We start from the raw sequence: 18,001 nt of genomic DNA, 5'->3' as shown, positions 1-18,001 counted from the left end.
AGGCAAAATTGAGAACATAAAGGAATTTGGTTTTGATAAGAGATTGCTGAATGCTTGCTGACTCGCACATGTAAACTGGATTTAGAGTAAACATACTTCCTGTGAAAGGAACATCAGTATCAGAATCTGATAGTCCTATCTGCCACCATCATCTACATAATGGAGATACCAACACGCATCTTGGGAGGTTCTCAGGAGGAGCAAATGAGAAAAATATGTGAAGACACCCAGCTTTGGATTGTCCACAGTCTTATGATTTTGAGGGAGTACAATGGGAATGAAAGCCTGGGTGTCCTGCCCACTCATCCATGCCCTTTTCCTCATTCTAAGTATAAGCTCTCTTACTAAATGAATTTTAGAGTATTGAAGGACTGGATTTTGTACAAGGGAACCATTATTTGAGGAGGGCAGACCCACAAAAACTGTTGGATCCTTTTCTCTGCCCTATAAATCACCAAGTCATGAAGGCTCAATTTCAACAAAATTATAAATTGCCTGTCATCCAGCCTCCCCGCTTTGGCCTATGATTGTGGAGAATGAGCCAATCACATGGTTCTATAATGGTCTTCTTTTTTTCCCTTCCCACATAATAATATGTTTTGGTGAATCAGCCCTTCAAGGCAACCAACACATTGGGTAAACAGAATTCATCTTTAGCATTATGTACAAGAGCAGAGGATTGGGGTGCAGGAGACCAAGGCTTTCAATTCCATACCAACAGTCAACATCGTATGACCTTGTACATGCTAATTTACGTCTTTCAGTCTCTCTATAAAAATGAAGAGTTTTATCTCACACCTGTGATCTATGCCTATGCCTGCCTCTGTAGCTTAGTAATTATTCTGTCTCAGATATTCTACGGAACCCATTTATCATATATATGTGGCAGAGCTCAGGGGGTCTTAAATTCATCCTAGAAGGAAGAGGCATGCTTAAATTGGAGAACTGAGACTTCTCTACACAATAAAAATCACCACTGCCAAGCTCTCTCTCTCTCTCTCTCTCTCTCTGATTCAGTTTAGGGAGTTTTAAATTACTGGGCTGGAACCAGAAAGCCAGGCTCTTCATGTTCTAATTATCTGTTCCCTTTGAAGTCCCACTGGTACCAATTTGATAGAAATAGAAACTGTGGATCAAAGCTCTAGTGACTATTGTTCTTATGAGCAGGACGTGAACCCATTTCTAAAGAAACAGACCCACGCTTTCCTACCCAACTATCTTCTACAGTACAAAGTTTTCAAGCAAAAGATGTCAATTGCAATTTTCATTGTAATCACACTTTTGTTTGTGGGGGTTTCTAATGCTAACATTTATTGGACATCTGAAAAAGCAGAGGAGCACAAGGAAGGCAAAATTGAGATCATACTGACAAGGCATTCTGTGGCATGTTTTTATCACTTAAAAATACATTCTAGTATATGTAGATATTCCCTCTCCAGGATATAGACCTTAACACCTGCCTCCTATCTTGAGAATGGGCTAGATTTAATTCACTTCAGAAAAGAATAGGGAAAGGAAAAAATGAGTAACTTTATAGAAGAAATACCTGGCAAACACTGTACCAACCAACTGATGAAGATTAATGTCACTAGTGATGTCTGTGGCTATCATGTAACTTCCGAGGGGATGTGGTGAAATTTACGTCTATGATTTCCCTCTATTCTCAAAACACATAAACCCAGTCTAAACATGCAAAAACATCAGATAATGTTGGTTTCTCAGACTTGACAAATCTACCTTGGTAATATAAGGGGCAATGGAGGGAACTGGCTGAAGTGTGTATGGGCATTCTCTGTACTTTCCTTGCAAATTTTCTATATGTTTAAAATTATTCTGTGTCAAAAAGTTATTTTAGAAGAACATATTATAAACACTTAAACATTTTTCTATCTCCTGATTGTTAATAGATAGAGTATTCCAGAGCACTCATTAAATGGGATCATGCCTAATACAGAGCTTGGCAGATAGTAAGTGCTCACTAAAAGATAGATTTGTTATATGTGGAATATAAGAAACAGTGCAGAGGATCAAAGGGGAACAGAGGGAAAACTGAATGGGAAGTGATAAGGAGGGAGACAAACAATGAGAGACACTTAACCATAGGAAACAAACTGAGGGTTGCTAGAGGGGAGGGGGAGGGTTGCCCTTCTTAATGCCCATCATGGGGTAACTGCATGATGGGCATTAAGAAGGGCATGTGATGTGATGAGCACTGGGTGTTATACGCAACTGATGAATTATTGAACACTACATCTGAAACTAAGGATGTACTATATGTTGGCTAATTAAATTTAAATCATAAAAATATTTGTTTTTATTGCTGTTATAATTTTGATCACTATTCCACTCTGATTACTGAACACTTCCCTATCAGGTGTCTTTATACATGCTATTTCTTCCTTGTTTTTATTTTCTTTATGCACTGAGATTGTGTGGCCTGGCTTTAGAATTTGCTGTACGGTTTGAAGGTGGGGTTGTGTAACCAGCTGAGAAGAGCAAGATTATTGTTGTTGCTCTGTTTCAGTGTCATCCCAGTGGCTGTTTGATAGACCTCTGCCTCCAGATGGGTGTTATCATGTTTTTGAAGCAAATATGGAACAACTTCATGGAACTGGGATACCCGTGAGCACTTTATTTTTAAACTTGCCTTATGTATAATTACAAAAAGAAAGATAGAGGTAGTGGGACTATTTCTTAAGCATTGGGGCCTATTAGACAGACAGGAGTGGGTTCAGTTCCTGCTCTGCTGCTCACTAAATGTGTGACCGTATGTGAGTTAGTTAACCTTTCTCAGCCTCAGTCTTCACATCTCTAAGAGGGGATCAATGGCTATATGCTCCTCGAGAAAACACTTGTGAGGATTAAAGGAAATAGTGGATGTCAAGCACCCGGTACTCTGTTCAACACATTAAAATGCTTATTGCTTTCTTAAAACACTATTTTCAGTACAGGTTCTTGAGGATAAGAATAACTTTCTGGGTTCTTCCGGCCACCAAAAGACCAAGGTTGTCGTTGTTTAACAAAGACAGCTTGCATTTATGCTCCCCCTCTTAAAAAAGAATAAAACAAAGATAAAATTCTGGATAAGGAGGTCTTGTACTCTTTATTACATGAAAAAAATGTCATTAGAACAGGATTGATTTCACATAAAATAGCATTCTGTTTTGTCCCTGTAGATGGGGTTTAAAGGTCTGTGAAATGCTGACGTGAAGGGTGTTGAATGCCTACTTCTACATCTAATAACATAGATTACTCTTCCAAAAACACTGAAATATGGTTTATGTAAAACAATGTGTGATGGAAGCTTTGAGGCCTAACCAAGGTTAAAAGCATGACTATTTTGAGGAATTCCTTGACTCTGGAAGAAGAACTAGTTAATTGATGATATAAATACTTTAGGCTTAGTCATCTGATTATGTCGCGATTCTTTCTCCTTGTTGGCCGACAGATGGTGTCAGGATGTTCCAGAGCAGAGACCTTAGGGCTGGAGAAGTGATATCCACCCTGAAATCTGCCATAAACTATTGTGTTAAGTTACAGGCAGTCTTAGAGCATAGACTATGAAATAACTGAGACCTGGTTCATATTCCTTTCTGCCCCTTGCTGAAGATGCTTATAATTTACTTCACCTATCTGTGAGATTATTTTTTTATTTATGAAATAAGGGAAGAGATTACAAGAGATGCGCAATGGTCTTTAAACCTCATCAATAAATGACAGAAGCTTTTTGTGAAGAGATATTTATACAGATCCTCAATACTCAAAACAGAAAAAAATAAATCTCTAGTAAATGAAGAGGGCATAGGGATGAAGGTTTGGGGAGCCCAGTCCATTGTTTGTATCCCTTCCTATCCCTGCTCATCTGTTTGAGACACAGGGCTTGGGAACATCATCTAAAGTAGCTGAGGAGATTAGGTAGCAAGTGCCTGCCACAGGATCTGACGTGCTGTGAATGAGATAGCTTCATAAGCACCATCAAGATGGTATCCTCGTCATTATAGTATTAAGAATGATTCTTATTGTTGCCATTGTCTGTGTGCTTCTCTACATAGCATACCTTCGGATAGCACATTTTCACCATGAACTTGCGCAAGTGGTCAGCCTGAATTATGTATTATCAAATCCCAAATGTACCATGGTAAGGGACATGCTGTTGGTGTTTTTCCAAATCCAGCAGGAGTGGACCAGTCACTAAAGCAATAATTTTGAAACTTTTATAACTCAGTTCTCTTTCTTAAAGTAAAATCGTAAGCAGACTGAAGTAAATAAAATTAAACCAAGCAGGCCTGCCTCAATCTCAACACCCAGCCCCTTTTGCATCTTCATGAGGTCCCAGAGGCAACCTCCATGGGACATACACTGAAGAACTAACTACCTGACATTTTGGTCTATGGTTGTTCTTCCAATACCCACTGAGTTCCAGGTCCATGATTAATTAATATTGAGATTTGGGATACACTGTGGGATTCACTTCATTCTAGAGGTAATGTTCATCTAAATCTTGAAATAATTAACTGCCCAGAAGTCCCCACTATGGGATATTTCTGAGTCACATAATTTCAAGACTGCCCCTAAGCTAGAGAAATAGTGTTGTTAATTCCTTTCCAAGTCTTTTAAATGGATTCAGGCACAGATCCATTGCCGTAAATTATTGTTCACTATAGTAGCAGAATGTAATTGTTAATACTCAAAACCTTCATGTTCATAAACTCACAGAGGTCAATAGACTTACTAAAAGTCACACAGCCAGTGCATTGTAGGGTGGGGACTAGAACCTATATCTCTTGAAACCTTACCTAGGGCTCAGTTATTTGGTATGGAACATGATTTTACTCATGTTCAGAGAGCACAGCCCAGAAGATTTTGGGTTAGGAGCAATTAAAGGCTCAGATCCAATCACAACAGGCAACATAGAGGTTTAAGTATGTATAGAGGTTGAGGGAGTAGAGGGAAGGAATCATACAAATGGGTGTTTGTCTAATAAGGATCAGGAAACACCTAAGTGTGGGGGTGGGGATTAATCCCCCACTATACATGTATACAAATCTATACATGTATAGATGTGTACATGGTCTAGGAAGGCTGAGGCCTATTCCCACCTCCTAAACTTGGAAGTTGAGACCATGCAAATATCTCCAATTCCCAGAAATGCTTAGTGTACTCCCAGGATAGTGGTATTTCTCTTTCCTTAATGCACTATAAATTGTTCACCATATGTTTATAAGAGCTCAAAAGCCTGTTGTCTGCTCTGTGATGTAGGCTGATCCAGAATTGGTGGTCACGACATAAAATCAAGCGGGGAATACAAGATGCATCCATACCTCAGTGGGAAAATGATTGGAACCTGCAGCCCATGAATATTCATGGACTGATGGATGAATATTTAGAAATGGGTAAGAAGAGAAACTTCTACACAGCTATTTGGCCTTCTTGATATTTTTTTTTCTTTACACAGGCCTTGGTTCAGGACAAAACCATCTCTCTCTTCTCCAACCCCAAACATTCTAAAATACCTCTGTATCTTTATCTTAACATAACCAGAGAAGATATTAAAACAATGTCCTTAGAAGGCTCACAAATTCTGTCCTTTGTCAGCCATAGCATTTGACCAAAATGAAGGGTTTTCTCATAGTAGAACACCTATATCAGCTTTAGTGCAGATATTTTAAAGGAACAAAATAAATCAGAACCCATTCCTATATCAAGAATATACCATCCTGCCCAAATAAAGCAATGATTATTTCTTGCAATAAACCTTTGCACAGACCTGGTGTGAGTTTAGCTTCTTTGAGAAGCCCACTTATTTATATTAAGAAAAGGATGATTCTCACTCCAACTGTTAAAATCTTTGTGTGTTGTCTTCACATTTGCTTTTTCTCTGGCCTTCAGTCTTCTCAATATAAAAAGAAAGGACAAGATTAGGTGTCTTGGGTCCCTTAGAGCTCAGCATTTTTCTTCAAGTCCTCCTCTTTGACTTCTTTTCTCTTCACTCTCCCTTCATGAGGCATGATATAGTGATGGAAAGCACAGAGACTTTCAATCCATTGAGATCAGAGAGTTTCAATGCAAGTTTTAACATTTTTTGCTCTCCACCCTTTAGCAAGCTTACTTAATACATGTGAGCTATAGTTATCTCAATGGCAAAATATGATGAGCATATTTACCTTGTAGGGATATTGAAAGGATTAAAGGCGATTTATGTGAAGCACCTCATAAGGCCCAAAGAAAGCACTCAAGAAACGATATTGTTTATATTACTAATTTTGTAACGCTCTCCCTTTACAGTCTTGCAGTTTGGTTTTACCACCATCTTTGTGGCAGCTTTTCCTCTGGCCCCTCTTTTGGCTTTGTTAAACAATATCATTGAGATCAGGCTGGATGCATACAAATTTGTCACCCAGTGGCGGAGGCCTCTGCCAGCTCGAGCAACTGACATAGGTAAGATTGAGGAACTAAATGGTTTTTGCATTGCTGAGGCCAAGAAGAACCTTGATCTTAGCACCACGTGGGTTTCTGTCGTTGGGGCTTCCTTCCAACTATCACAAAACTGAGCAGTTTTGATTAACAAAATCATGAAATGAACGCTAACCTAGTTGAGAGTATGTTTATCCTAAACATGCTATTTCATGAACTTGTTTATCACTAAAAACGATCTCGTGTACGTTTTTCCATGTTAATAAGTATAGTTCTGTCTCATTCTTTATAGTTACTGCACAAATTTCTATGGCATGTTATATGACATTTCTAAAAAATCATTCCCTTAACTGGAGATGCTTAGATTGCTTCAGTTTTTTCTATTATAAACAACACCAAGGTGAACATACATCTTCATACATACTTTGATCATTTCCTCAAGATAAACACTTAGAGTGGAACTCCTTTATCAAAGAGCAAGTACATTTAAATTTTTTTACATTTAAAATTCTGATAAAAAATTTCTCATTATGTTCTCCAGAAATATTGTGCCAATTTATACTCCTAAAAGTGCAATAAGGGTTCTTTTTTTTTTATTGTTGTTCTGTCCTCAACAATCTGAGGGAAAAAATGATATCTTGTTATGTTTCCTTGCATTTTTATAATTATGAGATTAAATATATTTGTATTTCTTCTTTACTAACTTTATCACCTTAGGCTATTATATCTGATTTGGTAATCTTTATCTGTATGTTCAAGATATTAACCTTTGATATATATGTTGCAATCATTTTCAAATGCTGGTTTTTAATCTTTTACTCCATCATGAATAAGGTTTTAAAATGTGCATATAATCACATTGATATGTCTCTCTTATAGTTGTTATTATTTATGGCATTCTTAGAAAGATCCTTTAGAACTCTCTATTTTTTTTACCATGTTTTAGTTGTTGTTTTATATTTTAGATATATGTGTGTTATTTGGTTATCTGTTGACATTTTATGATTTTATTTAAATTATTGATCTAACTGGAATTTGTTATTAATAAAGGGGTTGAAATTGAGATCCAGCTTGTTTTTTTTCTAAAAAGTAGCCAATTTTCCCAAAACCATTTATTAAATTTTCCATCTTTCTTAACTTGTTTGAATTATCTCTATTATATGAAATTCTATATAAACTTAGGTATATTTCCAGAATCTCCATTCATCTGACTACTTATTTTTGGCATACTGTTTTAATAAACTAGCTCTGTAAAAGAAATTCTGTCTTTTTTATTTTTATTTTTTTCATTACCACTCAATAAAACGAAATATTATAAAGATTTTGAAAAACAAAGAAAGGGGTTGGAAGGGAGAAAGTTGCCATGCTATCCAATCAGCTTTAGCACTTTTGAGTATTTCTTTCCAGGACTTTTCTTTTTTTTTTCATATCAGTGTATTTAAAGCTAAGTTTAATCCTATTTGAAACATCAGTTTTGACTGTAACCAATAGTATGTGGATACCGTATACAATTTGAAAAGCTTTTTTGTACATCTGTATACCAGATTGGAAAAGTCAACTAGTGATTTCCAGGTCTTGACACCAAACTTTTACATTTTTATATTTTTACTTTAAAATTTACTTGAAACAATTCCTGATGTTATTTTAATTTTCAAATCTCTCTAGATGGTGTCTACCTTCCCTCTGTGGAAAAGTATTCAGTAGATGTCCGATCTGTAGTGAGACATTGTACTAAGAAAGTAAATAATGGACAGAGCTAAGCCCCAATAGAAGTAAAACATTCTTTCCAAAGAAGAGTCATGAGAGGGTTTTAATGTTTTTGCATTTCATTCTCTATCTCTACTCTTTCTCCTACTAGGAATCTGGTATGGCATTCTTGAAGGAATCGGTATACTGGCTGTGATCACCAATGCATTTGTAATTGCTATTACATCTGATTACATCCCACGTTTTGTCTATGAATACAAATACGGCCCCTGTGCAAGTCGTTTTGAATATGGTGAAAAGTAAGGTTGAAATTCATACATTTTTCTGATATGTTTTATGTTTGTGATTGAAATGGGAACTCATTGCAAAGTTCTGTTGTGTGACCATTAAGGGCAGTGTTTTTGATCATTGTACTTACAATGTGCTTATTGGATGAAATCAAGCGGGATAAAAAGAGCAACAGTGCTTTTTATGCAAATAATTTTAGAGTCTATGTTTTTACTTGTAAATGCATAACTGGTATCCAAACGTTAAAAACATTATAATGTATTTAGAAGTCAAATTCAGAACTGGAAGAGATGTTAGAAATCATCCAATGCAATCTTCTGACTATATAGTTGGGAAAACTGAGGCCCACTTGCTTCAGGAAATAAAGCTAGTTTGCTTCAGGGAATAAGGTTAGTTTGCAGGGACATACAGAATATGAAGGAAATGTCAGCTATGATGAGAGATCTTTCTTTCTTTCTTTCTTTCTTTTTCTTTCTTTCTTTCTTTCTTTCTTTCTTTCTTTCTTTCTTTCTTTCTTTCTTTCTTTTCTTTCTTTCTTCTTTCTTTCCTTCCTTCCTTCCTTCCTTCCTTCCTTCCTTCCTTCCTTCCTTCAAGATTTTATTTATTTATTAGGGAGAGCACAAGTCAGGAGGCAGAGGGAGAAGCAGACTCCCTGCAGAGCAGGGAGCCCAATGCAGGACTTGATCCCATGACCCTGGGATCATGACCTGAGCCCAAGGCAGATGCTTAACCAACTGAACCACCCAGGTGCCCCTTTTTTTAAAAGGAATTTATAACTAGGGATTTTAAGGTACAGAAAATGCTGCCCTGAATCTTTGTCTGTTTTGTTGTGGTTGTTATTAAAATCTGAGTCCACACTATAGAGCAGCATTTCTCAACCTTTGTGCTATGGACATTTTAGACCAACTAATTCTATTTGGGGGGGAAGATGGGGGCTATTCTATGCATTGTAGGATATTCAGCAGCATCCTTGGCCTCTACGCAGTAGATATAAATAGCAACCTCCCTATTCCCCACGTTGTGACAATCTAAAATTGTCTTCAGACATTGCAAAATGTCGCCTTGGGGACAAAGTCACCCAGTTTACAAGCACTCTTTTAGGGGAAATGGGTTTTTCACATCTTTCCTTCTTGAAAGCAAGTATTAAGAAAGAATGCAAGAGAGCACTGGACTTGGGGAACAGGAATTGGAGTTTCAGCTGGAGATTAGCCGCCGTGTGGAAGTAGTGATGGGAGAAGCCACTTCCCCTCCTGCCTCAGGAGCAGCTTTGGGCATGTAGGGCATGTGCCCCAAGAGCCTGAGCTGTGGCTTAAAATGAAATCAACCCTTAGCTCTACTGACAAACTGATGTTTTTCTCAGAACATTGAAATGCCTTTCTGAACATAAATATCTGTTTTTCAAAGAGAAGTAATAAAGGCATAAAATATATTTTGGAGTCTTGTCAAAGGACATTAACTTAAAATCAAACACCCTACGTTCAAATTGTAACTCTGCCTTTTACTAAAAGGCACATCAGTCTGGATCTATAATAAAGAGGTGGTGTCTAGGGATGCCTAGGTGGCTCAGTCGGTTAAGTGTCTGCCTTTGGTTCACGTCATGATCTCAGGGTCCTGGGATCGAGTCCCGCATCGCACTCCCTGCTCAGTGGGGAGCCTGCTTCTCCCTCTGCCTGCCTCTCTCCCTGTTTGTGCTCTCTCTCTCTCGCACAAATAAAAAAGAAAAAAAAAAAGAAACGGTATCTAAAGTAACATTTTATAAACTATAAAAGACTATGTAAACAAACTGGTTTTAGTATTAATAGTGAAAAGCCAAGAAAAGTCCCTTTTTTTAAATTCAAAATAGTCTAGAAGCAGATTTTAAGGGTTTATTATAAGTAAGCAGATTTGGTAGCCCTCTCCTTAGTAGCATTATTTGCTACTGTCTTTGCTTCCACCTAGTGGCAGGTGAAAATGAAATTGGTTGGTATCTGCTCTGTTTACGTTTCAAGTCCTGGCTTTTTGTGAAGATAGGACCTGACGCCTCCATATTCAGTGACCAGATGTAGAATAACTTCAAGAAGAGATGTGGAGGGCTTAGATGAGTTTGAAACCACACATTCCTAGGGCCATTCTGTTATTTAATTTTTTCCGGGTATCTATAGCAGCTAAACTGGAGTAGATTCATTCAGATCATAAATTTTCAGACCAAAGTAGCAAAAGGACAAAATGGTAGTGAAGAGGAAGCTATTGGCAAGAGAGCAGTCAGGATGATAAATCATGGGGTCTGAGATGGACGAGGAAGGGCGTGCAACCAGTGCGGTCCTGTACTTTAGAATTCAGGGGTTAGAATGAGATCGATGTACATTCGAATCCAGGTTTTAAGAGCTCTTTATCCTGGGCAGCAATTCTCAACATGGGACCTGCAGGTCTCCTTCAGATTGTTTTCATAATAATACTAAGATATTATTTGCCTATTTTGCCATATTGACATTTGTTCAGATGGCACAAAAGTGATAGTGGATAAAATGTTCCAGTGGCTTCGCATAACTGAAGACAGTGGTACCAAAAAGTACTAGCAATGATTGCATTACTCACCATTGTAGAAGTACCATTTAAAAAGTTCCAGTAATAAAATTCAGAATGCCCTTGATGAAGCAATAAAAACTATTATTTTTATCAAATCTCACCCTTGAATAAATGTCTTTTCAATATTTTATTTGACAAAATGCAAAATGTGATAAAGCTCTTCTGCTACATGCTAAAGTACGGTGATGGTCGTCTCAGAAAAAAAACACTTGCATGACTGTTGGATTTGCAAACTACATGACATTTTTTAACATGAAATAATGATTGTCAGATAAACTATGATTATTCAGACTTGGGTACTTAAGAGGCAGTCTTCTAGAAATGGGCAAAACTGGCTTGTCACTTTAGGGGAAATAATTGACAGTATTTGTTGCCATTAATAAAGTTCAAGTTTTGAAGTGAAAATCAGAATTTTGGATTATTTTATCTACCACTGAGCTTGAAAGGTTCTCAGTACTTACAGATTTTTTCCTGATAAAAAATCAGTGGTGATATTAGCAATTATGATTTTCATAGCCTATAGTAAAAATATAACATTTGGAAGATCTGCATAATTCAGGAAACAAATATTTCCCAAGTGACCCATATTTAATGTCACAAAATCATGCATGGATAAAATATGAATTCAAAGTACAAGACAGACCTGTGGATTTTTAATGTAAAATCCACATAAAAAGTTTATTGATACTTTAAGACTCCACACTGCAATTAAACTTTAAGAAATGACCACAGGTAAAACTTTGGTGTAATGTCAATGAAAAATATCAATAATTACTTGAAATGCTATTAAAATATCCTTTGTTTCAAGTACTTATCTGTGTAATTACCAGATTCTCTACTTATTCTTCAAGGAAAACAACATATTGCAACCAGATTTAATGCAAAAACAGATATGAGAATCTAGCTGTCTTCTATTAAGGCAGGCATCAAAGGATTTGCAAACATGTAAAACAAGGTCATTCTTCTCACTTCATCTTTTGGAACATACAAACTATTTTTCTTTAAAAATATGTTACTTGTAATGTGTTTGATAAGTTATTTTAAATGAATTAATAGATAAATATTTTCTAAATTTCTGTTTTAATTTCTAATATGTTAAATACCAATACAAGTACCCCTCTGTACAAGGCTCCTTGAGATTCTCAGTAATTTTTAAAAATGTAAAGGTTAGCTGAGATCAAAAATTTTGAGAATTACAGGCTTAGGAGGAAGTTATTTAGTCTCTGTAAAACTTAGTTCTTTAATCTCTATGATGGAGATGATAATATAAATATTCTAAGGTTATGGTAAAAGTTAACTCTGACCACAATTTAATACTCACCACTAGGACAGGGATTTTAACCTAGACAATAACAATTGTCTAGGAAGTTTTCTAACAAATTATAAGTCCTCAATAAACAGATATTGAACAAGTTAATAAATCACAAAGACACATGTTGATCAATTGGCTGCTTAATTACAATTAGCCAGATAGGGTGATATGTATGCATATTTATAAAACATATATTTATAGAGTTTTAACACATGGGGAGTAATGAACACAATGCCAAGTGCATAGTAAACACTTAATAAATGTAAGCCAAATGAAAGGTGGGAGAAACGGTGGACAAGATTCTGTCTCATTGAGGTAAAATTACAGATTAATGGAAGTCAGGAGATAGAATCAGAGAGCTGAGTTAACTAGGAATTCATAATTAAAATGGAAGGAATAATAGCACTTACTGCATCCTGTCATGTGTAATGAAGGAATTGGACTAGAAATTTATGACTCTGAATCACATGATGCTTTTTCTTTTCTCCCAGTTGTTTAAAGGGATATGTCAACAATAGCCTATCCTTCTTTGACCTGAGCGAGCTTGGTATGGGAAAATCTGGTTATTGCAGGTACTTACTTATAAATTATAGCTATATTTTCTTCTTGCTTTCATCTCCCATCTCCTCTCTCTACACGCTCATGAGCCCATTTCAACTGTCATTTTGGGGTTTTGGCAAATTAAAAACATTTGGGGCCTTTGCACTTTGGTCTCTATTCCTCAAATTCTTTGTTTTGTGGATTTTAGGTACCGAGACTACAGAGGTCCCCCTTGGAGTTCCAAACCCTACGAGTTCACCTTACAATACTGGCATATCCTTGCTGCTCGACTGGCCTTCATTATCGTGTTTGAGGTTAGTAACAGGCTGATAAAATCTTGGTAAATGCTTTTCCGGCTGATACATTAGTTGACTCTTCGATACAGTAGTTCCTCATTGACTTCCAAAAAGGGACTTTTGTTTACAGTAAAAGGTTTGGATATGGTGAAACTGTTACACGACATACAAAAAAGCAAGAGCTGAATAATGTAAGAAGGTAGGTCAGTGGGTATTTATAACAGAAAACTAGGATAAAAAAGCTATTAACAGTTGAACTGAAAACTTAACTTTGAGCCTCCCAGTAACCATATTGAAACAAAGGATGGTTTTCATCATTTGATGAGAGAATCTATACTTATTCATCAGGGTGGAGAAACTTATTTGCTAATCAACTTAATTACAGTTGACCACATGTGTATTTGTGTAAGGGACAGTGCATAATTGAATAAACTATGCCTGAGAACACTTTCATAAATGTGCATAGATTTTGATTATCAGAGTCATTAATATTAGACTGTAGTCCCGTGAGGAAATTTTGAAGCAGCTACAGTATTATGGGCTTCCTTAGCATATAAGAAGCTTGATACAGTGAAGAATTTAGTACTGGGATATACTGAGTATTCTCTAAGGTACCACCAAGTTCTGTGGACAAACTGAATGCATCTGTTTTTTAGGGAGAGAAAAAAAGTAGCCATACAGAAAGACTTTTGGAAAAAGTCTTTTTAAAGGCAGATATACCTCTCCACCTATCTCCAAAACATATCTCAAATTTTGTAGTGAAATGTCCTTCATCCATAAAATGAAATGCTTACCTCTAAGGTTTAATCCAGGATGAAATTCTATTACCTAATGACTATTTGCCTGTACAAATGTCTCCTGATGAAGTGTGACTTTTCACTTTATTACAGGTAGCATAAGAGGTTAAGGCGTATTTCCAATCCAGTGATTCTGAAAAGTCTTTTTTTGTTGTGTTTTTAATGTATACTTTTTTCTTCTTCATCTTCTTTTGGGACTCAAGTGAACAGCCTTAGTCAAATGTCTCGATTCCCAGCAACCTGTCTTTGTAGATACGTATGATTCCCTCTTTATCTTTTCTTCTTCATTCCTCATTACTAATTCCATTACCCACCTACTCCCAAGAGCACCCATTCTCTTTTCTTCAGAAGTTTTTCCACATGTTTATTTGAATATACATATATATATAGTATTTTTTATTATTATGTTATGTTTTTTTAATTCTATTATGTTATGTTAGTCACCATACAATACATCATTAGTTTTTGATGTGGTGATCCACAATCCATTGTTTTCGTAAAACATCCAGTGATCCAAGCAGTATGTGCCCTCCTTAATACCCATCACGGGGCTAACCACTCCCCCCACCCCTCCCCTCTAAAACCCTGTTTGTTTCTCAGAGTCCGTAATCTCTCATGGTTCATCTCTCCCTCTGATTTCCCCCCCTTCATTTATTATGTTATGTTAATCATCATTAGTTTTTGAGGTAGTGTTCCATGATTCATCATTGTTTTAAATGTTCTTTTTTCAAAATTACTTCAATGGTATTATGATGTAATAACTCATTTTTATCTCTTACCCATTTTACCTTTTTTAGATATAGAGAGAGATCTAGACATGAAGTCTACCCACATTTAAATAATTTCTCCTGTCTACTTAGTATGATAGTTCTTTGAATTTAAATACCATAGTCCCCATGGGTGGCTACTTAGGCCTACAATAATTCTCTCTACCTCTATAATCTCTTATCAGAAATCTTGGACATGTCACCTTCTGAACATATTTAAGGGTTTTTCAGGAGTATTATACTCAGGTGTGGAATTATTTATATGTATACTTGATTTCACATAATACCGACAGGTCCCTCTCCAAAATTCCCTTAGATTTTCACCAGATTTTCATATTGTCTGAATTTGTAGTATTTTGCAGTTGGATAAGAGTAAAGTAATATTTTGTTTTAATTTTTTTTGTTTTAATCTGTTTACTCATGACATTGACTATCACTTTTATTACTAGAAAGCCATTTTGGTTTCCTTTTTTGTGAATTTATAACTTTGATCTATTCTTGGCTGAGTTTCCAGTTTATTTGTTACCAAATTTCAAGATTTTCTTGTGTGTTTACCAGTTATAAATCAGTCTTTACCAGGTATAAACATTCCAGATATCTTTTTCTTGTCCTTAACCTATTAATTTTATCTATTAACAAATAATGTCTAATTTTGATGTCATCAAGCCCATCATTGTATTCCTATTAAGGTTTTGGCTTTTTTGGTCTATTTCCTTGGGAAATTTTCTTATCTCCAGGTCAAAAGGATATTCTACTATATTTTTTACTATTAACTTTATAGTCTTACCTATCACACATCTTAAAGATATCAGGACTTTTCATAGAGTCTGAGGGAAAGGCTTATTTTTCTTATTCTCTATATAGTGACATGATTTTTTGTACGGCTATTTAGTAGTATGTTATTTATCCACTGGTTTGTAAATCCACCTCTATAATATTCCAAGTCCCTAGCGTAGGCATGTGCCTGGCCTCATTTGTCATTACTTCATTTGTCTACACCTGTTCACTATCACACTATTTAAATGCCGTGGCTTTGGAATATATCTTCATATCTGATAAAGCCAGTCACTTCCCACCCCTGCCAAGTCTGCTCTAATTTTTAAAAATTGCCTCGGCTATTTAGAGTTGTTAGTCATTCATATGCATTGCAGAAGCCATTTTTCAGATTCCCCCAAATATCATGCAAGGATTATGGTTAGAATTACATTTACAGAAAGCACATGTTGACTTATTTACATAATCTGTACTGATTCATTAATAAACATGGGATTTATCCAAATCGTTCTTATATCCTATAATAGAGTTTTAAATATTCTCTTGCTTGTTCATTCCTTCTTATTTCCAAAAATTTTGTAGATAATTTTATTGCTGTTATAAATACTATCTTAGCCTCCATTATGATTTGATTGATTTTTTGCTGGAATTCTAATTGTCTTTCCAAAATGTGTGTAACTCCTTGTTTAAGTCTTTCATTGGTTCTAATCTTCTGTCTGTTAAATCTGTTAGATTGTCTTTTCAAAGGATAATTCAAGTTGCCAATAACAACAGCTTTGTCTCTGTACTTGCGAGGTTTATGCCTCATTTCTCTTGCTTGCCTTACTGTGTTGTTGGAAATTTCAGCATGGTGTTGAATAGCAGTGGTGTGAGCAATTTTGTCTTGTTTCCAAATTTAATACAAATACTTCAGATTTTTTTTTCTTTAAGAATGATACTTGCTGTAGGTTTTTTGTTTAAGATAAATTCTGTCAGTTTAAGAAAATTGTCATCTATAACTAGTTATAAGCTTGCCTTCATAAATGATAAACTTCAGCTTTTTAAAAGAATAGTCTTTTAAAAGTACTGAGTCATCTTTGCATATCAGTCTTTCTATGAGAATCAGTTTATAAGGTCATTTATTACCATTGTATAGGACTCGGTGCATATTCTTCACTAATTTAAATTATAACAAATGTTTTTGATTTTTATTTCTATATTTTTGAGACATATTGCTGGATAGTTCTGTGAATACCAAATATTTGATCAGGAAAGAAACTCCTGATCTACTTTTCTACGGGAAATATGACCTGCTTTACCGAGATATACCATGCAGTGCCGTTTACTGGGACACTCATAGTAAACCCAGTTAAAAGTGCCTTGAATTCTTCCTTTCCACATAGACAATCGTCACAAAGTCCTGTAGGTAAATGGGTTTTTTTCCATGTATCATCCTAACTCTATCAGTCTCAGATTTTCTTTTCTTTTCTGAGCAATTGACAGGTCTAGTCTCCTCCACGGACACAGAGAAAGGATGCATTTTTTATAATAGGAGATGATATTTAAGTGGTGCTTATACTGCACCAAGCCCTTCTCTAGGCACTTCACATATATTTGCTCATTTAATCATCATAACAACCTTTAACAGATACTATTATTGTCACCATGTCAGAGATGAGACACAGAGAACATAGGTGATTTGCATACGGTTACACAGCTAATGAGTGTCAGGGGATGGTTCAGACACAGGTGGTCTCATTCAGCCTCTGAACTTGAGATCATAGGCTTTTACCTTTTGGTTTTTGATCCTGTCTTTTTTATATACAATACTTTTGTCAGTCTATTTTTAAAAATTAATACATTTTTATCATAAAAGAATTATGTAATAGAGACAAAATATTTTACAATATTTGAACTTACTAGAGTAGAAATTCTATAAAATGCATGTGCTGGAGATTGAGTCCAATGCCAATATCCCAGGCAGACCATATTCTATGTGTCTTGTACCTTGTGATTACAATGTATCACACATGAGCTTTCCCTGGATGTGATCTCTCATCTGTCTTTAACAATGAATGTCATAATAGGGTTGCATAATATAGAAAGATGTGAACTGAAGATTCATTCAGTGTTTATAAAGTGACATCAACATATGGCACCAAAAAGAGGAAAAAACTTCTGTTGTCTCCTAATCCTTATGTGATTGAAAGCAACAATGTAGTAGTCCCAATATCATTTCTGAAAATATTAATATTCTAGATAGTACATCCTGAGTTCTGATGCTTGACTATAAGGCAAATGCAACATTGTTTATGATCTGTTTTATAATTGGCCTTCTAGAATCTTTGAAAAGTGTACTTTCCCCTCTTAAATTTGCAGCACCTTGTTTTTGGGATCAAGTCGTTCATCGCATACCTGATTCCAGATGTACCAAAGAACCTGTATGACCGAATACGACGGGAGAAGTACTTAGTCCAAGAGATGATGTACGAGGCAGAACTAGAACATTTGCAACAACAGCGGAGAAAAAGTGGTCATCCGGTTCACCATGAATGGCCTTAG

The 18,001-nt window shown here is 35.8% G+C and overlaps 1 protein-coding gene across 3 annotated transcripts in view; it reads left to right on the top strand.

Annotated features, from left to right (window-relative positions):
- Positions 1 to 18,001, top strand: part of ANO3 (anoctamin 3) — a 429,391-nt gene extending 411,390 nt beyond the window's left edge. For all 3 annotated transcript variants that reach the window (XM_088017428.1, XM_028117691.1, XM_088017429.1), the window contains 7 exons: positions 2,525 to 2,622; positions 5,260 to 5,393; positions 6,286 to 6,438; positions 8,273 to 8,420; positions 12,778 to 12,858; positions 13,035 to 13,140; positions 17,819 to 18,001. In XM_088017428.1, the coding sequence (XP_087873554.1) occupies positions 2,525 to 2,622; positions 5,260 to 5,393; positions 6,286 to 6,438; positions 8,273 to 8,420; positions 12,778 to 12,858; positions 13,035 to 13,140; positions 17,819 to 18,001 (903 nt within the window). The remainder of the gene's footprint in view (positions 1 to 2,524; positions 2,623 to 5,259; positions 5,394 to 6,285; positions 6,439 to 8,272; positions 8,421 to 12,777; positions 12,859 to 13,034; positions 13,141 to 17,818) is intronic.

Source organism: Eumetopias jubatus, unplaced genomic scaffold, assembly GCF_037043125.1.
Source record: "Eumetopias jubatus isolate StellerSeaLion01/CBP00866 unplaced genomic scaffold, mEumJub1_p1.0 scaffold_13, whole genome shotgun sequence".
Classification (NCBI taxonomy): Eukaryota; Metazoa; Chordata; class Mammalia; order Carnivora; family Otariidae; genus Eumetopias; species Eumetopias jubatus.
This window is presented reverse-complemented; position numbering and strand designations above follow the sequence as displayed.